This window comes from Jaculus jaculus, chromosome 1, assembly GCF_020740685.1.
Source record: "Jaculus jaculus isolate mJacJac1 chromosome 1, mJacJac1.mat.Y.cur, whole genome shotgun sequence".
Lineage (NCBI taxonomy): Eukaryota > Metazoa > Chordata > Mammalia > Rodentia > Dipodidae > Jaculus > Jaculus jaculus.
In genome coordinates this window covers 104,626,605-104,647,886 of record NC_059102.1, presented here as the reverse complement: position 1 = coordinate 104,647,886, position 21,282 = coordinate 104,626,605, and the positions used below count along the sequence as shown (strand labels likewise).

The window sequence follows — 21,282 nt, the reverse complement described above, 5'->3', positions numbered from 1 at the left end:
GGTCATCTTGCGACCGGCTGGCACCCGGGCACCGGCTCTGTCCGGGACCACCCCCGCCCCCCCGCGCCGCTGGAGGGACCCGGCGCCCAGCCCTGGGGGCGGGGCGAGGTCCCCGCGAGCTCCCGGGCTGGCGCTGGGGGCGGGGCTTCGCGGGCTGGCCCCGGGGGCGGGGCTTCGCGGGCAGGTACCGCGGCTCCGCCCCTGTCCGCCCAGCCGGTCGGCCCTGGGCCGGTCGAGCTAATCACCGCGGCCCAATGACAACAAGGCCCGACTCTTCCCGCCCAGGATCTAGAGACAGGACCGAAGGAGAGCCCGAGGCGGCTTTATTGCTGTCGCCACCGCCGCTGCCGCAAGAGCTCCCCGGGTTGACCCCGACACCAGCTCATCTCGGTTCTGCCCAGGGTCAGGCCCTGCTGGACGGCTCCTAACTTCAATCGGCGACCGCATCTGGACTTGGCTGACCGAGATACGTAGTTGTCACAAGACGTGGGACTCGAGGCCATCGAAGTCCTGAGGACCCAAGACTCAGGAAACATGGGAACCGGCGTGCCACCGTCACAGCAGATCAGCTGTGCCAAAGGGCATCCACGGGTTTATTGTCCTGCAGATGCTGGAGGCATTGAGGCTATGCCGGTTACAGGCTGTGGGAACCCCGAGGAGAATCCACCCCAGAACGAGCCAGATTACTACAATCCAGAGGACTCTGGACAGCTGATGGTCTCCTATGAGGGTAAAGCGAGGGGCTACCAGGTGCCTCCTTTTGGCTGGCGCATCTGCCTGGCTCACGAGTTTGCAGAGAAAAGGAAACCCTTCCACGCTAACAACATCTCTTTAAGCAACCTGGTAAAGCACTTTGGCATGGGCTTGAGGTGAGTAGATCCCAGTACCTAGAATGCTTTTTGCTCCCGGAAATTCAAGACTTCCCCTAGAAGTTAGAAAGCAAGTGGGCTCCTGGTTCAGTTAAGTGGCTCCCATGCCCACTATTATTAGGTCTAGTTCTGGAGAGTGAAACCAAGGCACAGCTCTTTGAAACCCTCTTCTCCCAGTACCTTGCCTTTCCAGCAAGAAAGAGTAGTGACATTTGATTCTGCAGTCAGCCCTTCCCATTGAGGCGCCCTCCCAGGGACTTCCTTTTTCCCAGACTTCCTTTTGAGATTAGTTATACTTTGTGGCAAAGTGGGATAATTCAGTTGCATGGTACTGATACAGTGTTTTCTTTTTCTTTTTCTTTTCCTTTTCTTTCTTTATGGTACTGATAACAGTGTTTTTCTTTTCTTTCATTCTTTCTTTCTTTTTTTTTTTTTTTTTGAGGTAGGGTTTCACTCTAGCTCAAGTTGACCTGGAATTCACTATGTAGTCTCAGGGTGGCGTCGAACTCATGGAGATCCTCCTACCTCTGCCTCCCGAGTGCTAGGATTAAAGGTGTGCACCACCATGCCCAGCCTAGATACAGTGATTTCTTTGAGGGGTGTTTCTCCTCAACAGCCAAGGCAATCTCTCTGCCTTATTTAAGCCTTAGATCAGTGTGACTATTGTCAACCCTAAGGACAGGGGAATGAAAGGTTCATGGTATTCAGGAATAGAGGGCTGCTGATACAAAAAGCAAAGGTGGCTGGGTGTGGTGGCATACACCTTTGATCCAGCACTCCGGAGGCTGAGGTCGGATGATTGTTGTAAGTTCCAGGCCACCCTGAGACTACATAGTGAATTCCAGGTCAGCCTGTGCTAGAGTGAGACCCTACCTTGAAAAAACAAAAAGGAAAAAAGCAAAGGTGTATCTGGACAAAGTGGTACGCACCTGTACTTCCCACTTGGGAGGCAGGAGGATCTTTTGAGCCCAAGGGTTCAGAGCCAACCTGAGCATCACATTGACACCAACTCAAAATAACAGGGGAGGGCCGAAGACATAGCTTAGTAGCAAAACACATGCATTCTACCACCGAACTACACCCCCAGCCCCTTAAAGATGGCTTCTGGCCAGAAAGGTACTGCCACTGATGTCCCCAGAGCTTTTGGTAATCACCTTCCAGAACCTGCCTTGACTTCTCCCCACCACAGAGGTTATAGACACTTCCTAAACTGGTAACTATAGAACCTCTCTGGAGAGACTGGTGATGAGGGCCCATAGCTGTGAACAGGAACAAGTGGATGCCAGGACAGAAAGCATCACCTTGAGGTCATCCTGAGTCAGTTCACACATAAACACAGTGCTGGGGAGGGAGGCATAAAAGTTGGGAAACTCAACCCTGACAGCTGTCAAGTAGGGAACCCTTCACTGCCCCAGTGAGTACTGTGGGATTGTGGTGGAAAGGTCACTTACCTAATTTCAACCCTGGGCAGTGAGAAAAGCCTGCTGTTGCCTGGACATCTAGCGCCTTTGGTAATGCCTGTGGGTGGCCTATCAGGAGAATCATTCCCCCAGGCTGATTCTGAAACTGACCCAGCCCAACTCTGACCCCAAAAGCCTTTGGGTCAAAATGGGATCTAGGCTACTGAGAACAAAGTAGATTGCAAGTGGTAGGGACAGTGTGAGGTTCAGAGCAGCTATATATCCTCACTTCTATGAGCTGAGTCACAGGGGCCCCAAGCCCTTGCGCAGCCCCCTGAACCCTGGCTTATTATACCAGAATAAGGTGGAAGCCACTGACACAGATTTTTTTTTTTCTTTTCGGTTTTTTTTTTTTTTTAATTGACAGCTTCCATGATTGTAAACAATAGCCTATGGTAATACCCTCCTTCCCCCCACTTTCCCCTTTGAAACTCCATACTCCATCATATCCCCTCCTCCTCTAAATCAGTCTCTCTTTTATTTTGATGTCATGGTCTTTTCCTCCTATTATGATGGTCTTGTGTAGTTACTGTCAGACACTATGAGGTCATGGATATCCAGACCATTTTGTGACACAGAACTTTTGAAATAGGATAAGGTCCTGCATTGAGGAGAAAGCAAGGGTGAGAATTCAGCATGATAATTTTTGATCTGGGGTTGCAGAAGGCCACATTGGTCAGGACTAACCAGCTGCTAACTTGGTAGAGAGCTCCCCAGAGGGAGCTGAACTAGGAGCACTGTGATAGTAAACTCCAGCAAAACAGTGGTTTTGGAGTCTCAGCTTGGTAAGAGTTCTATTTTGAATGTTCTCCCTTCAGCCAGAGTCCATTCATTCAGTAAATGTTTACTCTTTGATCTATGCCATAATCCTTTCAGATCTTGCATTTCTTCTCCCTGGCTAACCCACCCCCCAACACACACCAGTCCTTTTGGGCCTCTTGTTTGTCCAGTTTCCTGGACAGAAGCTGGCAGAGGGGACCTGCCTTATCCTTTGACTTCGGTGCCCTTTTTTACCCTCCCTCCAGAATGTACTGCCCCTGTTTTCCCATCTTCCATTGCTTGTGACCCACTGTTTGTACATCCATTCATTTATAAATTCAGCAAATATTTGTGGACTGCACACCATGTGCCCCGCCCCGTGCTTAAAGCTGAAGATCACATTCAACCAGTCTTTGTCACTATCCTTCAAACCCTAGGAACTTAAAAATTTGTCAAGCTCACATGAGGAACACTGAAATAATAAGGAATGTCTGATTAGTAACTGAGATAGAATAGTATGACAGGTATGGTTATTGTAATGTACTATTTTATGGCTTTCTTATCTGTTATTTGATCTTTCAGCCATCATATGAGAGACCTAGGGCAGGAGGTATCCCCATTTTATAGATGAGGAAACTGGGGCTTAACTACTAATTACTTGGTTAGAAGTAATGTGTCTGGACGCTGGGCTTAAAATGGTTGGATAGAGAAGAGAGTGGAAGCGAAAAAGCACCTAGCAAGGCAGGACTTGCTTAGTGACCCTTCCTAAATGAAAATTTGTCAGAAATAACATTAAAAGGTAGTATGAGGCAGATGACCTAGCCCTGAAAATAGAATCATTTCCTTACAGTAGACAAGTCTAATCTTTTTCCTACTGGATACAGGGAAGGAAGCAAGAGCAGGAAAATGCTGGGATTTTATAGAAGCTTGTACTAGTTATTTTGAAAGATCAAAATCTAAAATCCAAAACCTTACAGTTTAATGTTGAAAAAGACTGAGGAGGAAATGGATCAAAATACAAAACATGATTTTTGAGCCGGGCGTGGTGGCACACACCTTTAATCCCAGCACTCGGGTGGCAGAGGTAGGAGGATTGCTGTGAGTCCAAGGTCACCCTGAGACTACATAGTGAATTCCAGGTTAGCCTGGGCTAGAGCGAGACCCTACCTCAACAAACAAAGAAACTGAGAAAAAAAAAAAAAAGACATGATTTTTTTTCCTTTCTTTTACCTGGTATACTCTCCAGTTTTTCACCTTTCATGATCAGAAAGAAAAATAGTCTTTTTATGAGGGAAGTCATCTTGGCAGCTTCTGCTTGTCTGGGAGTTAGGTGGTGGGTGGTGGAAGATGTAGGCCAGGGAAGTATAACTGGCCCTTTCCACACCTCAGCCAAAAACCTCCTGAGGCTTGAGCTAAAGCAAGTAGCTCGTGTAGGTGGTAGGGTTAGAAAGATCTGAAAGCTCCTGTAGAGAAGAAAGAAAACAAAGGCAGTCCTACTCTGGCACTAGGGCCACTGGAGGGTGAAGGGACCGTGAACTATGAGTAATCCAGAGTTGAGGCCTAGACAACGGTGTCAAGTCCTTGGCTTTGGTTTTCCACACAGGGTCCTACTGTGTAGTCCATGCGAGCCTCAAACTCCTGCCTTGGCTTCCACAGTGCTGGAATCATATGTACACACAACCAAGCCTAACATCCTTGGGACATTTAGTGGGATGTCACAGCTGGGTGTCAAGAAAAAGGCAGATGGCTACAGGAGCTGCCCACCCATCCGCCCCCTTACATTCACACTGACACTTCTCCCTAGGTACTTGAAGTGGTGGTACCGGAAGACCCAGGTGGAAAAGAAGACCCCTTTCATCGACATGCTCAATTCCGTACCACTGAGACAGATCTATGGTGAGTCTTAGCTCAGCTGGCCTGTTGAAAGCGGCTCCAACTTTCAGATCTACCATGGAGTTAGGGAAAGAAGCTTCTAGCTTATGCACACTACATAGCCTCATTTCCTAGATTTTTAAAGGAACCACCATTTATAGTTAGAAAGTGAGACAAGGGCTCATTTCCTCTCCTCGCTCTCCATTAACCATCCTGATTCTCTCTCCAGGTTGTCCCTTGGGTGGCATTGGAGGAGGTACTATCACCCGTGGCTGGAGAGGCCAGTTCTGTCGTTGGCAGCTTAATCCTGGGATGTACCAGCACCAGACAGTCATTGCAGATCAAGTAAGAGCCAGGAAATGGAGGAGAGGCCCAGACCAAAGAGGCTTCTGGCTAGGGTGGGATGTGGCACTTAGAAGTACGCTTGTTCCAATCCACTAAGTGCTTTTAGGGTGCTCTGTGCCCAGACCTATGTTAGGATGTAGAATAGGATTCTCTCTCTCTCACACACACACACACAGCATGTTCCTTGAAAGACTGAATAGCCATGATATTTCACTTACTATGTAAATCTCCTGCCTACCTCACAGTCAACTGTATTACTTGAGCCAGTGCCCACCCAAGAATAGGCAATTCCTAGAGTTCATTTAACCTTGGACCTGGATATGGTGGCACATGCCTGTAATTCCAGTACTTGGGAGGTGGAGCGTAAATGATATATGGTGTCAACACTACCTTCCCAGAATTGTGAACCTTTAGCTAAAGGACAGTTAAGAAAAAAAAAAAAAAAAAAAAAAAGCCCTGGCTTCAGTGCCTCTTGCCTTTTTCTAAAGCTTTATTTTTGAAATTTATTTTGCTTTTTTACATGTGTGTATGTGTGTCTGTGTATGGGTGTTCTATATGTATGCACATGGAGGCCAGCGCTGGATGGCATGTGTCTTTCTCTATCATTCTCTACCTTACTCTTTGAGACAAGGTCTCTTGCTGAACCTCAAGCTCACTGATTTTGTTATACTAGCTAGCCCATGAGACCCAGGGATTCCCTGTCTCCACCTCCTCATGGAATTACAGGTGAGCACTGCAACACCTGGCATTTCATGTGAGTTTCGGGCAGCTGATCTTAGCTGCTCATGTTTGCATGGCAAGCATTTTACCCACTGAGCCATCTCCCCAGTTCTAAAGCCTCATTTTTTCCCTTCTGCTTCCTGTATCACAGGTGGGGCTTAAACTGACATGTATGTGCCATGCCTTTCATCACAGCTTTCTAGTGAGCTCTTCCTTTCAGTTATCAACCATGTTCCTCTCTGAAAGCAAAACAAAAAGAAAGAAGGAAAGAAAAGGAAAATTGATAAGCTATAAAAAGACCAGGCATTGGAAAAAGATATTAATTCCTCATAGTTCTTGCTTTCTAAAATTAAATTTTTATTGGAGAAATAAGACTTAGAGAAAACAAAGATTGTAAGACCATATCAGTGCCAAAGACTTTGTTCTTTTTTTTTTTTTTTTTTGAGGTAGGGTCTCACTCTAGCTCAGGCTGACCTGGAATTCACTATGTAGTCTCAGGGTGGCCTTGAACTCATGGCGATCCTCCTACCTCTGCCTCCCGAGTGCTGGGATTAAAGGCGTGCACCACCACACCTGGCCAACTTTGTTCATTCTTTCCACACACATGTAGAAGGTTACTTCAAAAAACTACAAATGGGGGCTGGAGAGATGGCTTAGCAGTTAAGCGCTTCGCTGTGAAGCCTAAGGACCCTGGTTCAAGGCTTGATTCTCCAGAACCCACGTTAGCCAGATGCACAAGGGGGCACATGTGTCTGGAGTTCGTTTGCAGTGGCTGGAAGCCTTGGCGTGCCCATTCTCTATCTCTCTCTATCTGCCTCTTTCTCTCTCTGTCACTCTCAAATAAATAAATAAAAGTGAACAAAAAAAAAAATTAAAAAACTACAAATGAAGCTGGGTGTGGCGGCTCACACCTTTAATCCCAGCAGAGGTAGGAGGATTGCCATGAGTTGGAGGCCAGCCTGGGACTACATAGTAAATTCCAGGTCAGCCTGGGCTAGAGTGAGAGACCCTACCTCAAAAACCAAACCAAAACAAAACAAAACCACCAACCAAACAAACAAAAAACTACAAATGGTCCCTACACTCAAGCCATTGTATAATCAGGGGGGAAAAAAGCAAATCAATGCATTATGATATAAGTCACCAAAAGCTAAAGAGTAGTAGGACATACATAGAATGATTCACTGCTAGGAAAGGAGGAAGAGAAGACATCTGACCTGGGCCTTGAAGGAGGAGAGGATCTTACCAGATAGAGTGAATGTAAATAGAAGCACGGAGGAGAAAATGAAGTATGCCCAAAGAACAGGAGTATTTTGTGTGACCAGAATGTGGTCTTTTAAGAGGCCAGATTAAGATAGGTTTTGAAAGCCAGATTAGTGTTTAACGTCAGCCCGAGGGCCACAGGAGTCACTGAAACATTAGAAGGAGAGGGAAGGTGACTCAGTGATTAAAGGAACTTGCTTGCAAAGCTGCCAGCCTGGGTTCAATTCCCCATTACCCATGTAAAGTGAGATGCAAAAACTGATGCATTCATCTGGAATTCATTTATAGTGAGCAGCAAGAGGTTGGGGTGCACTCATAAACACACTCTCTGTCTCTCTCTCTCTCACACACACAAATAAAAATATTTTAGCTGGGCGTGGTGGTGCATGCCTTTAATCTCAGCACTTGGGAGGCAGAGGCAGGAGGATCACCATGAGTTTGAGGCCACCCAGAGACTACATACTGAATTCCAGGTCAGCCTAAGCTAGATAAAACCCTACCTCAAAAAACTTGTTTTAAATATATATTTATATTTTAAAGTTGGGTGTGGTGGCACATACCTTTAATCCCAGCACTTGGGAGACAGAGGTATGAGGATCGCCGTCAGTTCAAGGCCACCCTGACACATAGTCATTCCAGATCAGCCTAGGCTAGAGTTCCCTACCTCAAATAAAATTAACAAGTAGAGATTGGCATGTCTTGATTTGTCGGAAAGGTTACTCTTCTACTCTGGTAAGAAGGGACAAGATGGGGCTGAAGAGATGGCTTAGAGGCTGAGGCACTTCCCTGCAAAGCCTAATAACCTGGGTTCTGATTCCCTAGTACCCAATAAAGCCAGATGCACAAAGTGGTGCATGCATCTGGAGTTGTTTGCAGCGGCTGGAGGCCATGGTGTGCCCGTTCTCTGTGTCTTTCTTCTGTTTCTCTGTGCTTGCAAATGAATAAATAAACAATTTAAAAAAAAAAAAGAAGGGACAAAGCCAGGCATGGTAGTGCACACCTTTAATTCCAGCACTTGGGAGGCAGAGGCAGGAGGATTACCAAGAGTTCGAGGCCACCTGGAGACTACATAGTGAATTCCAGGTCAGCCTGAACTAGAGTGAGACCCTGCCTCAAAAACAAAAAACAAAAAAAAAAAACAAGGGAGAGACAGCTTAGCAGTTAAGGCGCTTGCTTAAAAAGCCCAAGGACCCATGTTTGACTCTCCAGATCCCACATAAGCCAGATGCACAAAGGTGAGGTAAGGGCAAGGTCGCACATCTGGAGTTCAATTTCAGCGGTTGAGGCCCTGACATGTCAATTCTTTCTCAAAAAAAAAAAAAGAAAAGAAAAGAAAGCCAGGTGTGGTGGCGCACGCCTTTAATCCTAGCACTTGGGAGGCAGAGGTAGGAGTTTACCATGAGTTCGAGGCCAGCCTGAGAATACAGAGTGAATCCAGGTCAGCCTGGGCTAGAGTGAAACCCTACCTCAAAAAGCCAAGGGAAAAAAACAAAAGGTGTGGGCCTAGATTAGAGTACTCTGGCCCCAAGCATAAAGGTGGATGGAAGGGGAGGCAACAAGACGTGATGGTAGCTTGCTGAGCTCCGGAGGAAGACCTTAGCACACAAGCTGGTCAGGCTTTAGAGAAGGAAGACCTGCTCTGAAGGGAGGGAGACGAGTATATGGTGCCCGTGGGCTACTTGTTCTAGCCTGTCCGCTGTCTTGATCAAGTTCACAGTGTGCCTGCGTCGGGAGGGGCGGACTGTTTACCAGCAAGTTCTGTCCCTGGAGCGTCCAAGTGTCCTGCGCAGCTGGAACTGGGGCTTTTGTGGTTATTTTGCTTTCTACCATGCCCTCTATCCCCGAGCCTGGACTGTCTATCAGCTTCCTGGCCAGAGTGTCACCCTCACCTGCCGCCAGATTACACCCATCATGCCCCATGACTACCAGGTGAGGATCCCTTTTCTTTGTTCCATTATCTGGCCCCTGCCCCCAGATCCACCTATTAGAAATTCCATTACCTATGAAAGAGCGGGGTTGGAGCCATGAACATCACACTGGCTTCCCAGGACCACTGTCCAGTATGTCCTGGCCTTCTATGTCTGTCTCGTAGGCAGCCTGCCTGGGAGTGTGGGAACATGCAAGTGGGAGCATATTGGGGAGTACTTGAGACAGGTCTTTTGTGCCCATGACTGATCCTGGGGAGTGGAACCCAGAGACTGAGTGCAATCTCTTGTCCCCAGGACAGCAGCCTGCCTGTAGGAGTCTTTGTGTGGGATGTGGAAAACGAAGGAGATGAAGCTCTGGACGTGTCCATCATGTTCTCCATGCGGAATGGACTAGGGGGCGGAGATGATGCCCCGGGGGGGTTGTGGAATGAACCTTTCTGTCTGGAACGAGATGGGGAGACTGTACAGGGGCTGCTGTTGCATCATCCCACACCTCCAAATCCTTACACCATGGCTGTGGCTGCACGACTCACGGTAAGGGAAGAACCTGCCTTGCATGTTCACCCTTAATCCCTTGCCCTCGCAGCTTGACCCTGAACGTACTCCTCCCCCGCCACCATTGTCTCTTCATTTCATAAACTCCTAAGTCCTACCCTTATGGCAGCCCTTCAGCTTCGGGGAACTTGGAGGCAGGAGTATATACAAGAGGCCCTGCAGAGCTAGTCAGAATCCAGTATGCTTGTGTTCGCCCTCACGGAGTCTTTGACCCCTTCACAGGCAGAGACCACGGTAACCCACATCACAGCCTTTGACCCTGACAGCACTGGGCAGCAGGTGTGGCAGGACCTACTTCAGGATGGACAGCTGGACTCCCCCACTGGTGATGGGGGGGGTCTTACTGGGAGGTTTTGGGCAGAAAAGCTGTGTCCCATCTTAAGAGCAGGGGTGGGAGACGTGATCATAGGACTTGACCCATGATAGGGATCCTTACTGTCGGGGTTGAAGGAGGTGCCTGTGCTAATTCCACCGTGTTTCTCAGGCCGGAGCAGCCCCTCACCAAAAGGAGTAGGTATCGCTGGGGCTGTGTGTGTTTCCAAAAAGCTGCTACCTCGAAGCCGGTGCTGCCTGGAGTTTTCACTGGCTTGGGACATGCCCAAAATCATGTTCGGAGCTAAGGGCCAAGTGTACTACAGGTGAGGGAACCAAGGAAGCTCGGGGGTCTCAAGGCAGTGGGGCTCCGAACCTGGAACATGCATTCTATTCTTTCCCTCTTTCTTTCCTCCCAGGCGGTATACAAGGTTCTTTGGCTCCGATGGCAGTGCAGCCCCTGCCCTTAGCCACTATGCCCTGTGCCGATATGCCGACTGGGAAGACAGGATCTCAGCCTGGCAGCACCCGGTATTGGAAGACAGGTGCCAGTGGAGCCCTCTTTTATTTTCTCCTTGGCTCTCGCTCCAAATAGGCCTTTATTCACTGTCTACCCACTAAAGTCAGTAGAGCTGTGCTGGGGTTCACTTAGTGTTCCTACACTACTGAACCCCAGGCTCCTTTCTATCCTGGGAGGTCCACGCTCATAAAGTTCCGTTCCCTCCTGGCTCCCCAGATCCTTGCCCGCTTGGTACAAATCTGCGCTGTTCAACGAATTATACTTCGTGGCTGATGGAGGCACAGTATGGCTGGAAGTTCCTGAGGACTCCCTAGCAGAGGAGCTGGGAGGGAATATGCATCAGCTCCGCCCCATTCTGAAGGACTACGGTCGATTTGGCTATCTTGAGGGTAGGGGCTGCTGGTGGGCTGGGGTGAGGCAGGTTAGTTAGTGCCCTCCCTAAAGAAGTCAAGATGGTAGATTTTTGCCAACCCAGGGTTTTGGGGGGCAGTGATAAAAGGGTAAGTGGTGATTGTGGACAGGTGACAGTGCCCTATCTCCCAACTTTAGGAGGGCTATGAAGGGAAAGCAGGAATTCTGGCAGTAGTGTCTCTCTTTCTTCCAGGCCAGGAGTATCGTATGTACAACACATATGACGTCCATTTTTATGCTTCATTTGCCCTCATCATGCTCTGGCCCAAACTTGAGCTCAGTCTACAATATGACATGGGTGAGGGGAACTTCTGCATTGCTTCTGTCTTCTTAGTTCCCTTTACCCCTGCTTTTTAGTCCCTCGTTTTACATGTCCTCCCCCTTCCTCCTGAACATGTACATCCTGCTTATGGTTCCCCTCTGGGGTCACACACTCCAAGCATGTCCATTGCCTGCTTCCCCAGCTCTGGCTACTCTCAAGGAGGACCTGACACGGCGACGGTACCTGATGAGTGGGGCAGTGGCACCTGTCAAGAGGAGGAATGTCATTCCTCATGACATTGGGGACCCAGGTAAAGATCCGTCTACCTGCCAAGATCAGCTTTCTTCTATCAGCTTTTGTACCCTCCACCCTGCCACCAATGCAAATGCACCACATCCCTCCCCTCCCACAGATGATGAGCCATGGCTCCGGGTCAATGCATATTTGATCCACGATACTGCTGACTGGAAGGACCTGAACTTGAAATTTGTACTGCAAGTTTATCGGGATTATTACCTGACGGGTGACCAAGGCTTCCTGAAGGATATGTGGCCTGTGTGTCTAGTAAGGGATCGTACAGTATCCAGTGTGCCAGGGGCACAACTGTATCTGGCTGGGGAGAATCCAGCTGGCTATCTTTTCCTCAGTGTCTTGGTCCTCCTCTAGGCTGTGATGGAGTCTGAAATGAAGTTTGACAAGGACCATGATGGACTCATTGAGAATGGAGGCTATGCAGACCAGACCTATGATGCATGGGTTACCACAGGCCCCAGGTTGGGGGGATAGGGATTTCCAGGAGGTCTGAGGTGGGGACCTGGGCACACAGGGACAGTAGTGCTCAAGACAGAGTAAGTATCTGGTTGCATGAGAGTGGCTGGAGCCACCGATCTGACTCCCAGACCCCTGTCCCTGACCAGTGCTTACTGTGGAGGGCTGTGGCTGGCAGCTGTGGCTGTAATGATTCAGATGGCTGATCTATGTGGGGCACAGGATGTCCAGGATAAGTTTTCTTCTATCCTCAGCCGGGGCCGAGAAGCCTATGAGAGACTGTTGTGGAATGGTGAGTTTGGGAGGGGGTTAGTCTGGGGAATCTTAAACCAGCTGTTAGGACATAAGGAGCCTTACTTTGCCCTCCCTCTACTCCAGGCCGCTATTACAACTACGACAGCAGCTCTCAGCCTCAGTCTCGTAGTATCATGTCTGACCAATGTGCTGGACAGTGGTTCCTGAGGGCCTGTGGTCTAGGAGAAGGAGACACTGAGGTGAGAGATTAGAAGAAAAAGCTAGAAAGGTGGGTTTCTCTGGAAGTGGGAATCAAGTATAAGAGACCATCTCTGACTTTTCCCTCCAGGTATTTCCTACCCTGCATGTGGTTCGTGCTCTCCAAACCATCTTTGAGCTCAATGTCCAGGCCTTTGCAGGAGGGGCCATGGGGGCTGTGAATGGGATGCAGCCTCATGGTGTTCCTGATAGATCCAGCGTGCAGTCAGATGAAGTTTGGGTGGGTGTGGTCTATGCACTGGCAGCTACCATGATCCAAGAGGTAATACACTCCCTTTCCTATCTCCACCATATGTAGTGTAGTCCAGAAGATTTCCTCAGCCATTGGGGTATGCCGTGTTATCCACCCATAAAGCCTTCCCTTTTCCCCATTGTGCCTACCACCTCCTGCCTTCAGTATTCTGTCATGGGTCAAGTTTATCTCCCTTATTAGCTGGGAGCTCCCTGAGGACAAAGGGCATACTATCTCATCTGTCTAGATAAGGTAGTTGTGTGTGTGTGTGTATACACACAATTTCTCCCATCTCCCCCCACAGGGCCTGACTTGGGAAGGCTTTCAGACAGCTGAAGGTTGCTACCGCACTGTGTGGGAGCGCCTGGGCCTGGCTTTCCAGACCCCAGAGGCATACTGCCAGCAGCAAGTGTTCCGATCACTGGCCTACATGCGACCATTGAGCATCTGGGCCATGCAGCTGGCCCTACAACAGCAGCAGCATAAAAAGGACAGTAGGCCAGTAGTCACACAAGATACAGGGCTAAGCACAAATGTGGACCAAAGAAAGTCTTGGCAACTCTAAGTCCAGAATGAGTCCTCTGAACTGTGGAAGCCCAGCCCTGAGACTGGTCTTTCTTCCCTCCGCCCAAAACTCCTGCAACCCTGAGCCACCAGGACAATCGTGCCCCTTCCCTTCTCTCGCAACTGTGCCAGTAAAAAGGGGCTGAAGGTGACCCAAACATCAGAACCACTTATTTATTTCTTACCCTACCCTTTCCCTCAGTGCATGAAATATTCATGGCCAGCCCATTTTCCCAGATCCATTCATGGGGCAACAGACATGCACACAAATAAAAGATGCATAAAACTAGCAAATGTGCTATGTTGAGCTCCAGGCATCCTAGTGACAAGAGCAAGGGCAGCTCAAAGCCCTTTTTATCTACATATAAGATGGGAGTCTCCAGGCTCTTGCTGAGATACCCATATCCTCACATCTAACCCGAATATCTGCCCTGCAAGATAACAGATGATGGACTGTGGGGAGGGGACCATGCACCCTTTCCTGTAAGATTTGCTTGCAAGGGAAGGATGGGGCCTGAGAAGGAAGGATCTGAGAAGCCATCAAGATGTGGCCACCGCGGAGGAGACTCGGCCTGAGGCACATGGTACAACGTGCAGGAAAAGTTGCTAGAGGCATGGAGCCTATGTTCTGAGCTGTCCAGTAACTGGTTTGTGCTGTCCTTTGGTACCTCTGAATGCAAAGCAGGCAGCCCCTGCTGGTGATGCACCTCACTGGGGAGGGCGCGAAGCTGGCGGGACAACACTGAGGAGACAAAGAACTGTCAGTCAACACAGAATGAGCAAGCCCTCTGCCCTAGCCCCTGTTTAAAGGGATGCTTAAACGGCTTACCAACATACTCAGCTGGCAGAGTCCCCCTCGCGTTAGAGGAGTACATGGCAGGTACGAGGAGGAGGCAGAAGGAGAAGAGCAGGACCTAGAATACAGGGAAAGGAAATCAAGAAGTGTTCTGGGTTGTTTCCCACGACCCGGGGAAAGGAACTCTTCTCCCATCATCATCCCCACCAGGACGCATGTGCTGCTGCTGCTAGTTTTGTTTGATATCTCAATCACCATGGCCTGGAGTTTCTTCAGTTGATCTAGAAGGGACCTACAAAAAGAAAGGAATGGTGTTCAGCATGCCCTGGCCTGACAACCTGAATCACAATGAAACCCGCCTATAAAATCACCCCCTCCATCAGTGCACTGGATCTAATCTCTTACTTTCTTGCCTATTTTTGAAAATGACTTCTTCCTCTTTGTGGACAAAGGCTTGGAGTTCCTTATTGTGATAATAAAATAAAATAAAATTTCTCTGCCCTGACTTAAAACTCCTTTGCAAATACCTCCAAAAGTCCTCCAATGCCTGATCAGCTATGCCTATAATCTTCACCTTCTGGACCAACTAACCAACTAACATAGGTTACAATTCCAGCCCAAACCAAACAGTTTACCTTTTTTCTACCTATAGTGCTGTCCCTGTCCAATCCCATTCCCCAAATCCTAACTGCTCAGATACAGTCTGTCCTTACACTTACCTGCTTGTAAATGTATTCCGCATTACTGCAACCTTGTTGGATCTGACTCAGTAAAGGCCAAACACCAGATCTTGGCATTAAGGGGCTGCCAGTTAGAAGTCAAGTGGACAGGATAAAGAGTGAGAGAGCACTAAGAAGGAAGGGAATAGCTTAGAGGGTTACTTACAAATTCTGCTCCTCAAGAAGCTGTACTTTGTTCTGTAGCTCTTGATTCTGTGCCGTGTATTTTAAGACCCTGGGGAATATCGAAAATCAAGATAGACACTGCCTATATCTCCCCTTCAAATACTTAAGGCTTCCAACTATTTCTGTTCCCTTCCCCATTCCTACCTGCTTTCTAGAACCCCAACATACATCTTCTTCTTCCGGCGGCTTTCCTGGGCAGACCTTTTGTTGCGAATCTTCCTCCGCACTCGTTTCAGAACTTGTTCCTCCACCTGAAGCAGGAGAGGGGAAAGGTCAACCAAGATATATTGAGCCAAGGTATTGGAAGGTTTTAAACTATGTTCAGTCTCAGTGAAGTAATGCTGTCTACCACTTCCCTGATCAATTCAAGTGACCATGTGTTTATCACAAAACAGACTAATTTAGTGATTTTGATTAATTAAAAAAAAAATCCTCCTCAACTGGGCAGATGGCAAAGGCCTGTAATTCCAACACTTGGTAGGTAGATGATGAGTTCAGGACCAGCCAGCCTGAACTACATGGAAACTTGTCTCAAAACAAAAGTTTATCCTGGGCTAGAGAGATGCCTCAGTGGTTAAAGGTGATTGCTTGAAACCCTGATGGCCTGGTTCAATTCCCCAATCCCCACATAAAGCCAGATGAACAAAGTGGCACATGCATCTGGAATTTGTTTGCAGTGGCAACAGGCTGTGGTACACCATCCCCTCTCTGCTTGCAAATAAATAAAAATACTTAAAAAAACAAAATAGTAAAAAAAAAAAAAAAAAAAAAAAAAACCACCTATCCTAAACCAACATTTACTTCGTCATAATTTTCACCCATTGTATTCACCTAAATTCTAATTTCTGGGGTAATATAAAACATCCTGTTCAGGTATTTTAGAATACTTTTAACTATTTTCTCAAAACTTAAAGAGAAAAAAACCTAAGTAAGGTTGTTAGATTGTCATTTTCTCTGATAAGGATAGACTACCACCTCTTTTTTGTTTTGTTTTGTTTTGGTTTTTCGAGGTAGGGTCTCACTCTAGCCCAAGCTGACCTGGAATTCACTATGGAGTCTCAGGGTGGCCTCGAACTCATGGCAATCCTCCTACCTCTGCCTCCCAAGTACTGGGATTAAAGGTGTATGCCACCACTCCCAGCTGACTATCACCTCTTAATAAGGGTCAAAGATATGAGATCAACACTAGACAATCTAGACCCTAGTCACAGTGATGTTACATGCCTGTGATGCAGTGCTTCAGAGGTGAAGTTCAGGCAAGAGGATCAGGACTTCAAGGTCATTTCCTCTCCCTACACATAGCAAGTTTGAGACCAGGCCAGCCTGAGCTATAAAAGACATTGTGCTCACCCAGGAGGCAGAGGTAGGAGGATCACCATGAGTTCAAGGTCACCCTGAGACAACACAGTGAATTCCAGGTCAGCTTGGGCTAGAGTGAGACAACCTTGAAAAACCAAACCAAAACACTGGATGCTAAGATGTGCTCTGTCAAGTACAAAGGACAGCAAGACAGTCACTGCCCTTCTAAAGACAGCACCTCTCTAGTGATAGTTTCCAAATTCCATTTGCTTTCCTATGATTTAATTGCTGGCTCATCTTTTATTTTGAGGGGGAGGGGAAGGTAGGATCTCATATAACCCAAGTTTCCCTTGAACTTGCCATGCAGCTGACACTGGCCTTCAACTCCTGATCTGTCTGCCTCCACCTTCCAAGTGCTGGAATTATAGGTGTGTGCCACCATGCCTGGCTCCAGAACTTTGTTTTTTGAGGTAAGGTCTCATGACCTGGAATTCACTGTGTAGTCTCAGGGTGGCCTCGAACTCACAGAAATCCTTCTACTTCTGCCTCCTAAGTGCTGGGGTTAAAGGCGTGTGCCTCCACACCCAGCTGTCTTGTACTTTTTTTTTTTAATTGTTTTTAGCTGGGCGTGGTGGTGCACACCTTTAGTCCCAGCACTTAGGAGGCAGAGGTAGGAGGATCGCAGTGAGTTCAAGGCCACCCTGAGACCACACAGTGATTTCTAGGTCAGCCTGTGCCTGGGCTACAGTGAAACCCTATCTAAAAAAAACTAAAAAAAAAAAAAAAGTTTTTAGATTAGCATTAAAGTGATTGGTTTCATAATGGCATTTTCATACATCCGCCATTACACTTTGTTCTCAGTCATTCTCCTTCCCCACTGCTCTTCCTCATGCTCCCTGTCTTCCTCTGGCTGCTTCCCTTCCTTTTCCCAGATAATCCTCCCATCTTACCACATGAGTTCCATTACCCTATTTCCACCTCTCATAACCCCCTTTTTAGTTTCATGAAATAAAAACACCACACACAAATATGTATGATTTTAAATCTAGGTTCCACATATAAGAAAAAACACAGGGCTAGAGAGATGGCTTAGCAGTTAAGACACTTGACTATGAAGCCAGAGGACCCAGGTTTGATTCCCCAATACACACATAAGCCAGATGCACAAAGTGAACCATGTGTCTGGAGTTCATTTACAGTGGCTAGAGGCTCTGGCACACCAATTCTCTCCCCCTCATAATAAGTAAAATAAATAAAATGTCTTAAAAAGAGAAAATATGGTATTTTTGTTTCTGAGTCTGGCTTATTTGACTTAACATAATGATTTTCAGTTTCATCCACTTTCTTGTAAACATCTCATTGTTCTTTATAACTACATAAAATTCTATTGGGCTTGGCTGGGGAGGTGGCCCAGTGGATAAAAGCATTTACTTGCAAAGCCAGCCAGTTGGGTTCAATTACCCAACACCCATGTAAAGCCAGACACAAAAAGTGACACATGCATCTGGCAATCACTTGCAGCAGCAAGAGACCCTGGCACACACATACATACATACACATATATACAAATGAATAATTTTTTACATATATTATTTATTTATTTGAGAGAGAGTGTGTTGGGGCCTCTAGCTACTGCAAATAAATTCCAGACACATGTATCACCTTGGGCATCTGGCTTCCTTGGGTACTGGGGAATCAAACCTGGGTCCTTAGGCTTTGCAGAGAAACGCCAATGCCATAACCACTAAGCCATCTCTCCAGTCCAAATAAATAAATAGCGTGTGGGTGGGTGTGGCCCAGGCTGGCCTTGAACTCCTGAGCCTCCGACCTCTGCCTCTTCAGCACTTTCCTACCAGCATGCACCTCCACTACCAGGCAAATAAATAATTGTTTAAAGTTCTGTTGTATTACCACATGTTCTTTATCCATTCATTTACTGATGGATATCCAGATTCCACTTCATTTCCTGCCTGTTACAAATAGTGAATAATAAACATTGTTGTTGTTCAAGTTTCTGTGTGGTATGTTGACTAAGAATCCTTTGGGTTTTACCCAGGAGTGAATTGGGGGGGGGGGGCACATAGTAGTTTCACTTTTAGTTTTTTTAGTGTTTTTTTTTTTGGTTTTTCGAGGTAGGGTCTTACTCTACTCACTCTAGCCCAGGCTGACCTGGAATTCACTATGGGGTCTCAGGGTGGCCTTGAACTCATGGCAATCCTCCTACCTCTGCCTCCTGAGTGCTGGGATTAAAGGCATGCGCCACTATGCCGAGCTTCACTTTCAGTTTTCTATCCCCAATACCACATAAACCACCTGTAATCCTAGAACCTGATTTAAGCCCAGCCTAGTCTACATAGCAGGTGTCAGGCAGGCCAAGGCTATATAACAAAACCTTGTCTCAACAAAAAAAAGGTGGGGGGAGGAGAATGTCAAATCCTGTCAAACTATGAGTGACAACTTCACAAATATAACATTGTAATAGTTAGAGGAATTTAAATGTTTTTTTTTTTTGTTTGTTTCTGAAACAAGGTTTCACGTATCCCAGGCTAGTCTCAGACTCACTATGTAGCTAAGAGCACTTATAATTAATGTTTTGTGTTAGTGTTAGTAATTAACTTTTATTTATTTATTTGTACACATTTGCCCAGATTTGACACTTTTTTTTGTTAAGACCATTTGGTCCAGCCTTGCTTAACTCTCAAATCCTTTATCATTGAGCAAAGGTGGATTGCAATGAATCCAGTGAAATCTAAATGTTAAGGCCCTTCAATTGCATAGTCCTTTTTAAGGCCCATACTAATGTTACACTGATTATTTTGAAAAGAACATCAGGGTTTTTGTTTTTAGTTTTTCAAGGTAGGGTCTTGCTCTAGCCCAGGCTGACCTGGAAATCAATCTGTAATCCCAGGCTGGCCTTGAACTCACAGTGATCTTCCTACCTCTGCCTCCTGAATGGTGGAATTAACCTAGCACCAAACATTAATAGCTTTAAATTTTTTGCTGCTGCAAATGAATGCTTGTCCGGCTTTATGAGAACAGCTGGGAATTGAACCCAACCCAGCAGGTTTTACAAGCAAGTGCCTTTAATTTCTGAGCCATCTTCCCCGCACTCCCCCCTTCCTAATTTATGTGTGTGCGTGTGCATACACGTGTGCACATGTATGTGTGATGGCCTGCAGGCTTTGCAAGCAAGTGCTTTTAACCAGTTGCCCCAAGAATACAAAAATTTTACGTAGAATCCACGAAATCTGGGTCTGCCCTTGCATCTAGCTTATAAACACCTGTCCCAGCTTCCTGCTAGCAACAAATTTGTTAAGATACTGGCCTGATTCCTTTTTCAAGTTATTGCTATAAAATGAACAAAAGCCAGGTGTGGTGACACAACTTTAATCCCAGCACTTGGGAGGCAGAGGTAGGAGGATTGCTGTGAGCTGAGGCCACCCTGAGACTACATAGTGAATTCCAGGTCAGCCTGGGCCAGAGTGTGACCCTACCTCAAAAAAAAAAAAAAACCCCAGCAACAACAACAAAAATTGAGCAAAATTTGCCTACTTGGACCTCACAATTCACCTTTGCTCCACAAATGGAAACCATACCTTGGTGAGAGGAAGTGCTGGGGGGAGACTAAGTCCCTCCTTCTCCAAGAGTTTCTTCTCCTCATCGGTCAGTATCAGCCTAGAGATCTCCTGGAGTTACAGGGAAGAGATTAGCAGGGTGGCATGGTAATGGGAATCCTGGCCCCAATCTTGCAAAGTGGAAATAATCCAGAAAGTCAAGTCAAATACCTGCTCTGCTGCCTGCTCCACATGCAATGGAGTGACGTGGGAACCCTCCTTTCCACAGCTCCCACTATCTGAAAAAGGGAAAGTAGGACTAGCCAGGCCCCTGAGCCCCTTCCTGCCCACAAACCTCACTTATTTCAGCCTCACCTAGATCTATGGAGGCATGTTCCTGTGGGAGGGAGTAGGTGTGATCGTGGTGGACAGGAGAAGAGTTGGAGGAGCCGAGAGCGTCCAACGAGTCCAACGATGCCGGGGGACTGAGCAGAGAGCTCAGCAAATCCTCTACTTCCCAGTCGCTCAGCGCCTGCACCCGAGTTCCAACAAATTCACAGGCCCTGACTTATCCTGCCCCTTAGGCCTCACCGAAGTAGTTGAGCTTCCCCACTCAGGATGCCCACCCACCTCGGAAGGCGGCAACTCCCAGTCCAGCTGATCTTCCACCTCCTGGTCAGGAGCAGCCCACAGACCTCCGCTTTCCTCCAGCAGGAAGCCCAGCAGGTCCTGATCAGCAGGTTCCAAAGCCAGGTCCATATGGGACATCTAATGGAAAGAATCCCCTCCATGCAGACCCAACCTCAAAACCTCAGGCACGACCCCCGGCTCTAAACGCCAGTCTCCCTCCCTTTCTCCCCCCACTCACCTGAATCCCTCCTGGGCCTGACTGCCCGGCTGGAGGGTCCTAAGGCGTCCGCCTAGCCCGGAGCCGCCTCCCACCCACCACCCGCACGTCTCCCCGGCTTCCAACACCACAGAAGTGACGATGCACCTTGCTCCGCGGCATCTTGGGACTTGTAGTTTCTTCTCAAACCGGAAGTGGCTTCCGTGCGGCGCCACGTCCCGGAGGCTATGCAAATGACGGGGATGTCCCCGCTGCCTTCCTCTCACACACACACACACACACACACACACACACACACACACACACACACACACACACATACACACTTCCCCGAGGGCGGGGACTTTTGGAGATCCGGCTCCGCCTTCGCCTTAAGCTAGAAAAAGGAAGGATGAGAGTCTAGCGGGGAGGACTCGGGCTGAGTTCGGGCGTTGTCTCGGGATTGCGCCGCACCCTCGCTTCCTGCCGGGGTGGGGCGGCCATCGGCGGCACCGAGTCGAGGGCAGCTGCGGGCCAGAGCAGCTTCCT

General features: G+C 47.8%; 2 protein-coding genes across 5 annotated transcripts; one reads left to right on the top strand and one right to left on the bottom strand.

Moving 5' to 3' along the window:
• The first annotated feature begins 172 nt into the window (after window positions 1-172).
• Gba2 (glucosylceramidase beta 2) lies at window positions 173-14,654 on the top strand. Its single transcript, XM_004658330.2, has 17 exons — window positions 173-869; window positions 4,893-4,984; window positions 5,190-5,305; window positions 8,999-9,217; window positions 9,511-9,750; window positions 9,994-10,096; window positions 10,256-10,409; window positions 10,503-10,628; window positions 10,820-10,992; window positions 11,208-11,312; window positions 11,479-11,586; window positions 11,689-11,840; window positions 11,943-12,049; window positions 12,194-12,336; window positions 12,423-12,538; window positions 12,628-12,819; window positions 13,094-14,654. Exons 1-17 carry the CDS (start codon window positions 535-537, stop codon window positions 13,352-13,354), a joined length of 2,742 nt encoding a protein of 913 aa, XP_004658387.2. The 5' UTR covers window positions 173-534; the 3' UTR covers window positions 13,355-14,654.
• Creb3 (cAMP responsive element binding protein 3) lies at window positions 13,514-21,222 on the bottom strand. 4 transcript variants are annotated; one of them, XM_045130591.1, is made up of 10 exons: window positions 20,902-21,213; window positions 20,538-20,675; window positions 20,283-20,439; window positions 20,139-20,206; window positions 19,950-20,039; window positions 15,199-15,305; window positions 15,035-15,103; window positions 14,357-14,441; window positions 14,183-14,267; window positions 13,514-14,095 (listed from the first exon to the last, which is right to left on the bottom strand). In XM_045130591.1, the coding sequence occupies exons 1-10, from the start codon at window positions 20,914-20,916 to the stop codon at window positions 13,767-13,769; spliced, it is 1,143 nt and encodes a 380-aa protein (XP_044986526.1). In that variant the 5' UTR covers window positions 20,917-21,213; the 3' UTR covers window positions 13,514-13,766. The 4 variants fall into 4 exon arrangements, with proteins under 4 accessions (XP_044986526.1, XP_044986521.1, XP_044986513.1 ...); XM_045130586.1 differs by having other exon boundaries at window positions 14,183-14,441; window positions 15,223-15,305; window positions 20,902-21,222; XM_045130578.1 differs by having other exon boundaries at window positions 14,183-14,441; window positions 20,902-21,217.
• Window positions 21,223-21,282: the final 60 nt, after the last annotated feature.

What these genes read in the sequence shown, in the direction of transcription:
- Gba2 (XM_004658330.2), top strand. Translation starts at nt 535, where the DNA reads ATGGGAACCGGCGTGCCACCGTCACAGCAGATCAGCTGTGCCAAAGGG. An exon ending in AGACAGTCATTGCAGATCAA is followed by an intron (nt 5,306 to 8,998) that starts GTAAGAGCCAGG and finishes GTCTTGATCAAG; the next exon opens with TTCACAGTGTGCCTGCGTCG. An exon ending in TAGGAGAAGGAGACACTGAG is followed by an intron (nt 12,539 to 12,627) that starts GTGAGAGATTAG and finishes TTTTCCCTCCAG; the next exon opens with GTATTTCCTACCCTGCATGT.
- Creb3 (XM_045130578.1), bottom strand. An exon ending in ACATGCCTCCATAGATCTAG is followed by an intron (nt 20,207 to 20,282) that starts GTGAGGCTGAAA and finishes TCCCTTTTTCAG; the next exon opens with ATAGTGGGAGCTGTGGAAAG. An exon ending in TCTGCCAGCTGAGTATGTTG is followed by an intron (nt 14,096 to 14,182) that starts GTAAGCCGTTTA and finishes TTGTCTCCTCAG; the next exon opens with TGTTGTCCCGCCAGCTTCGC.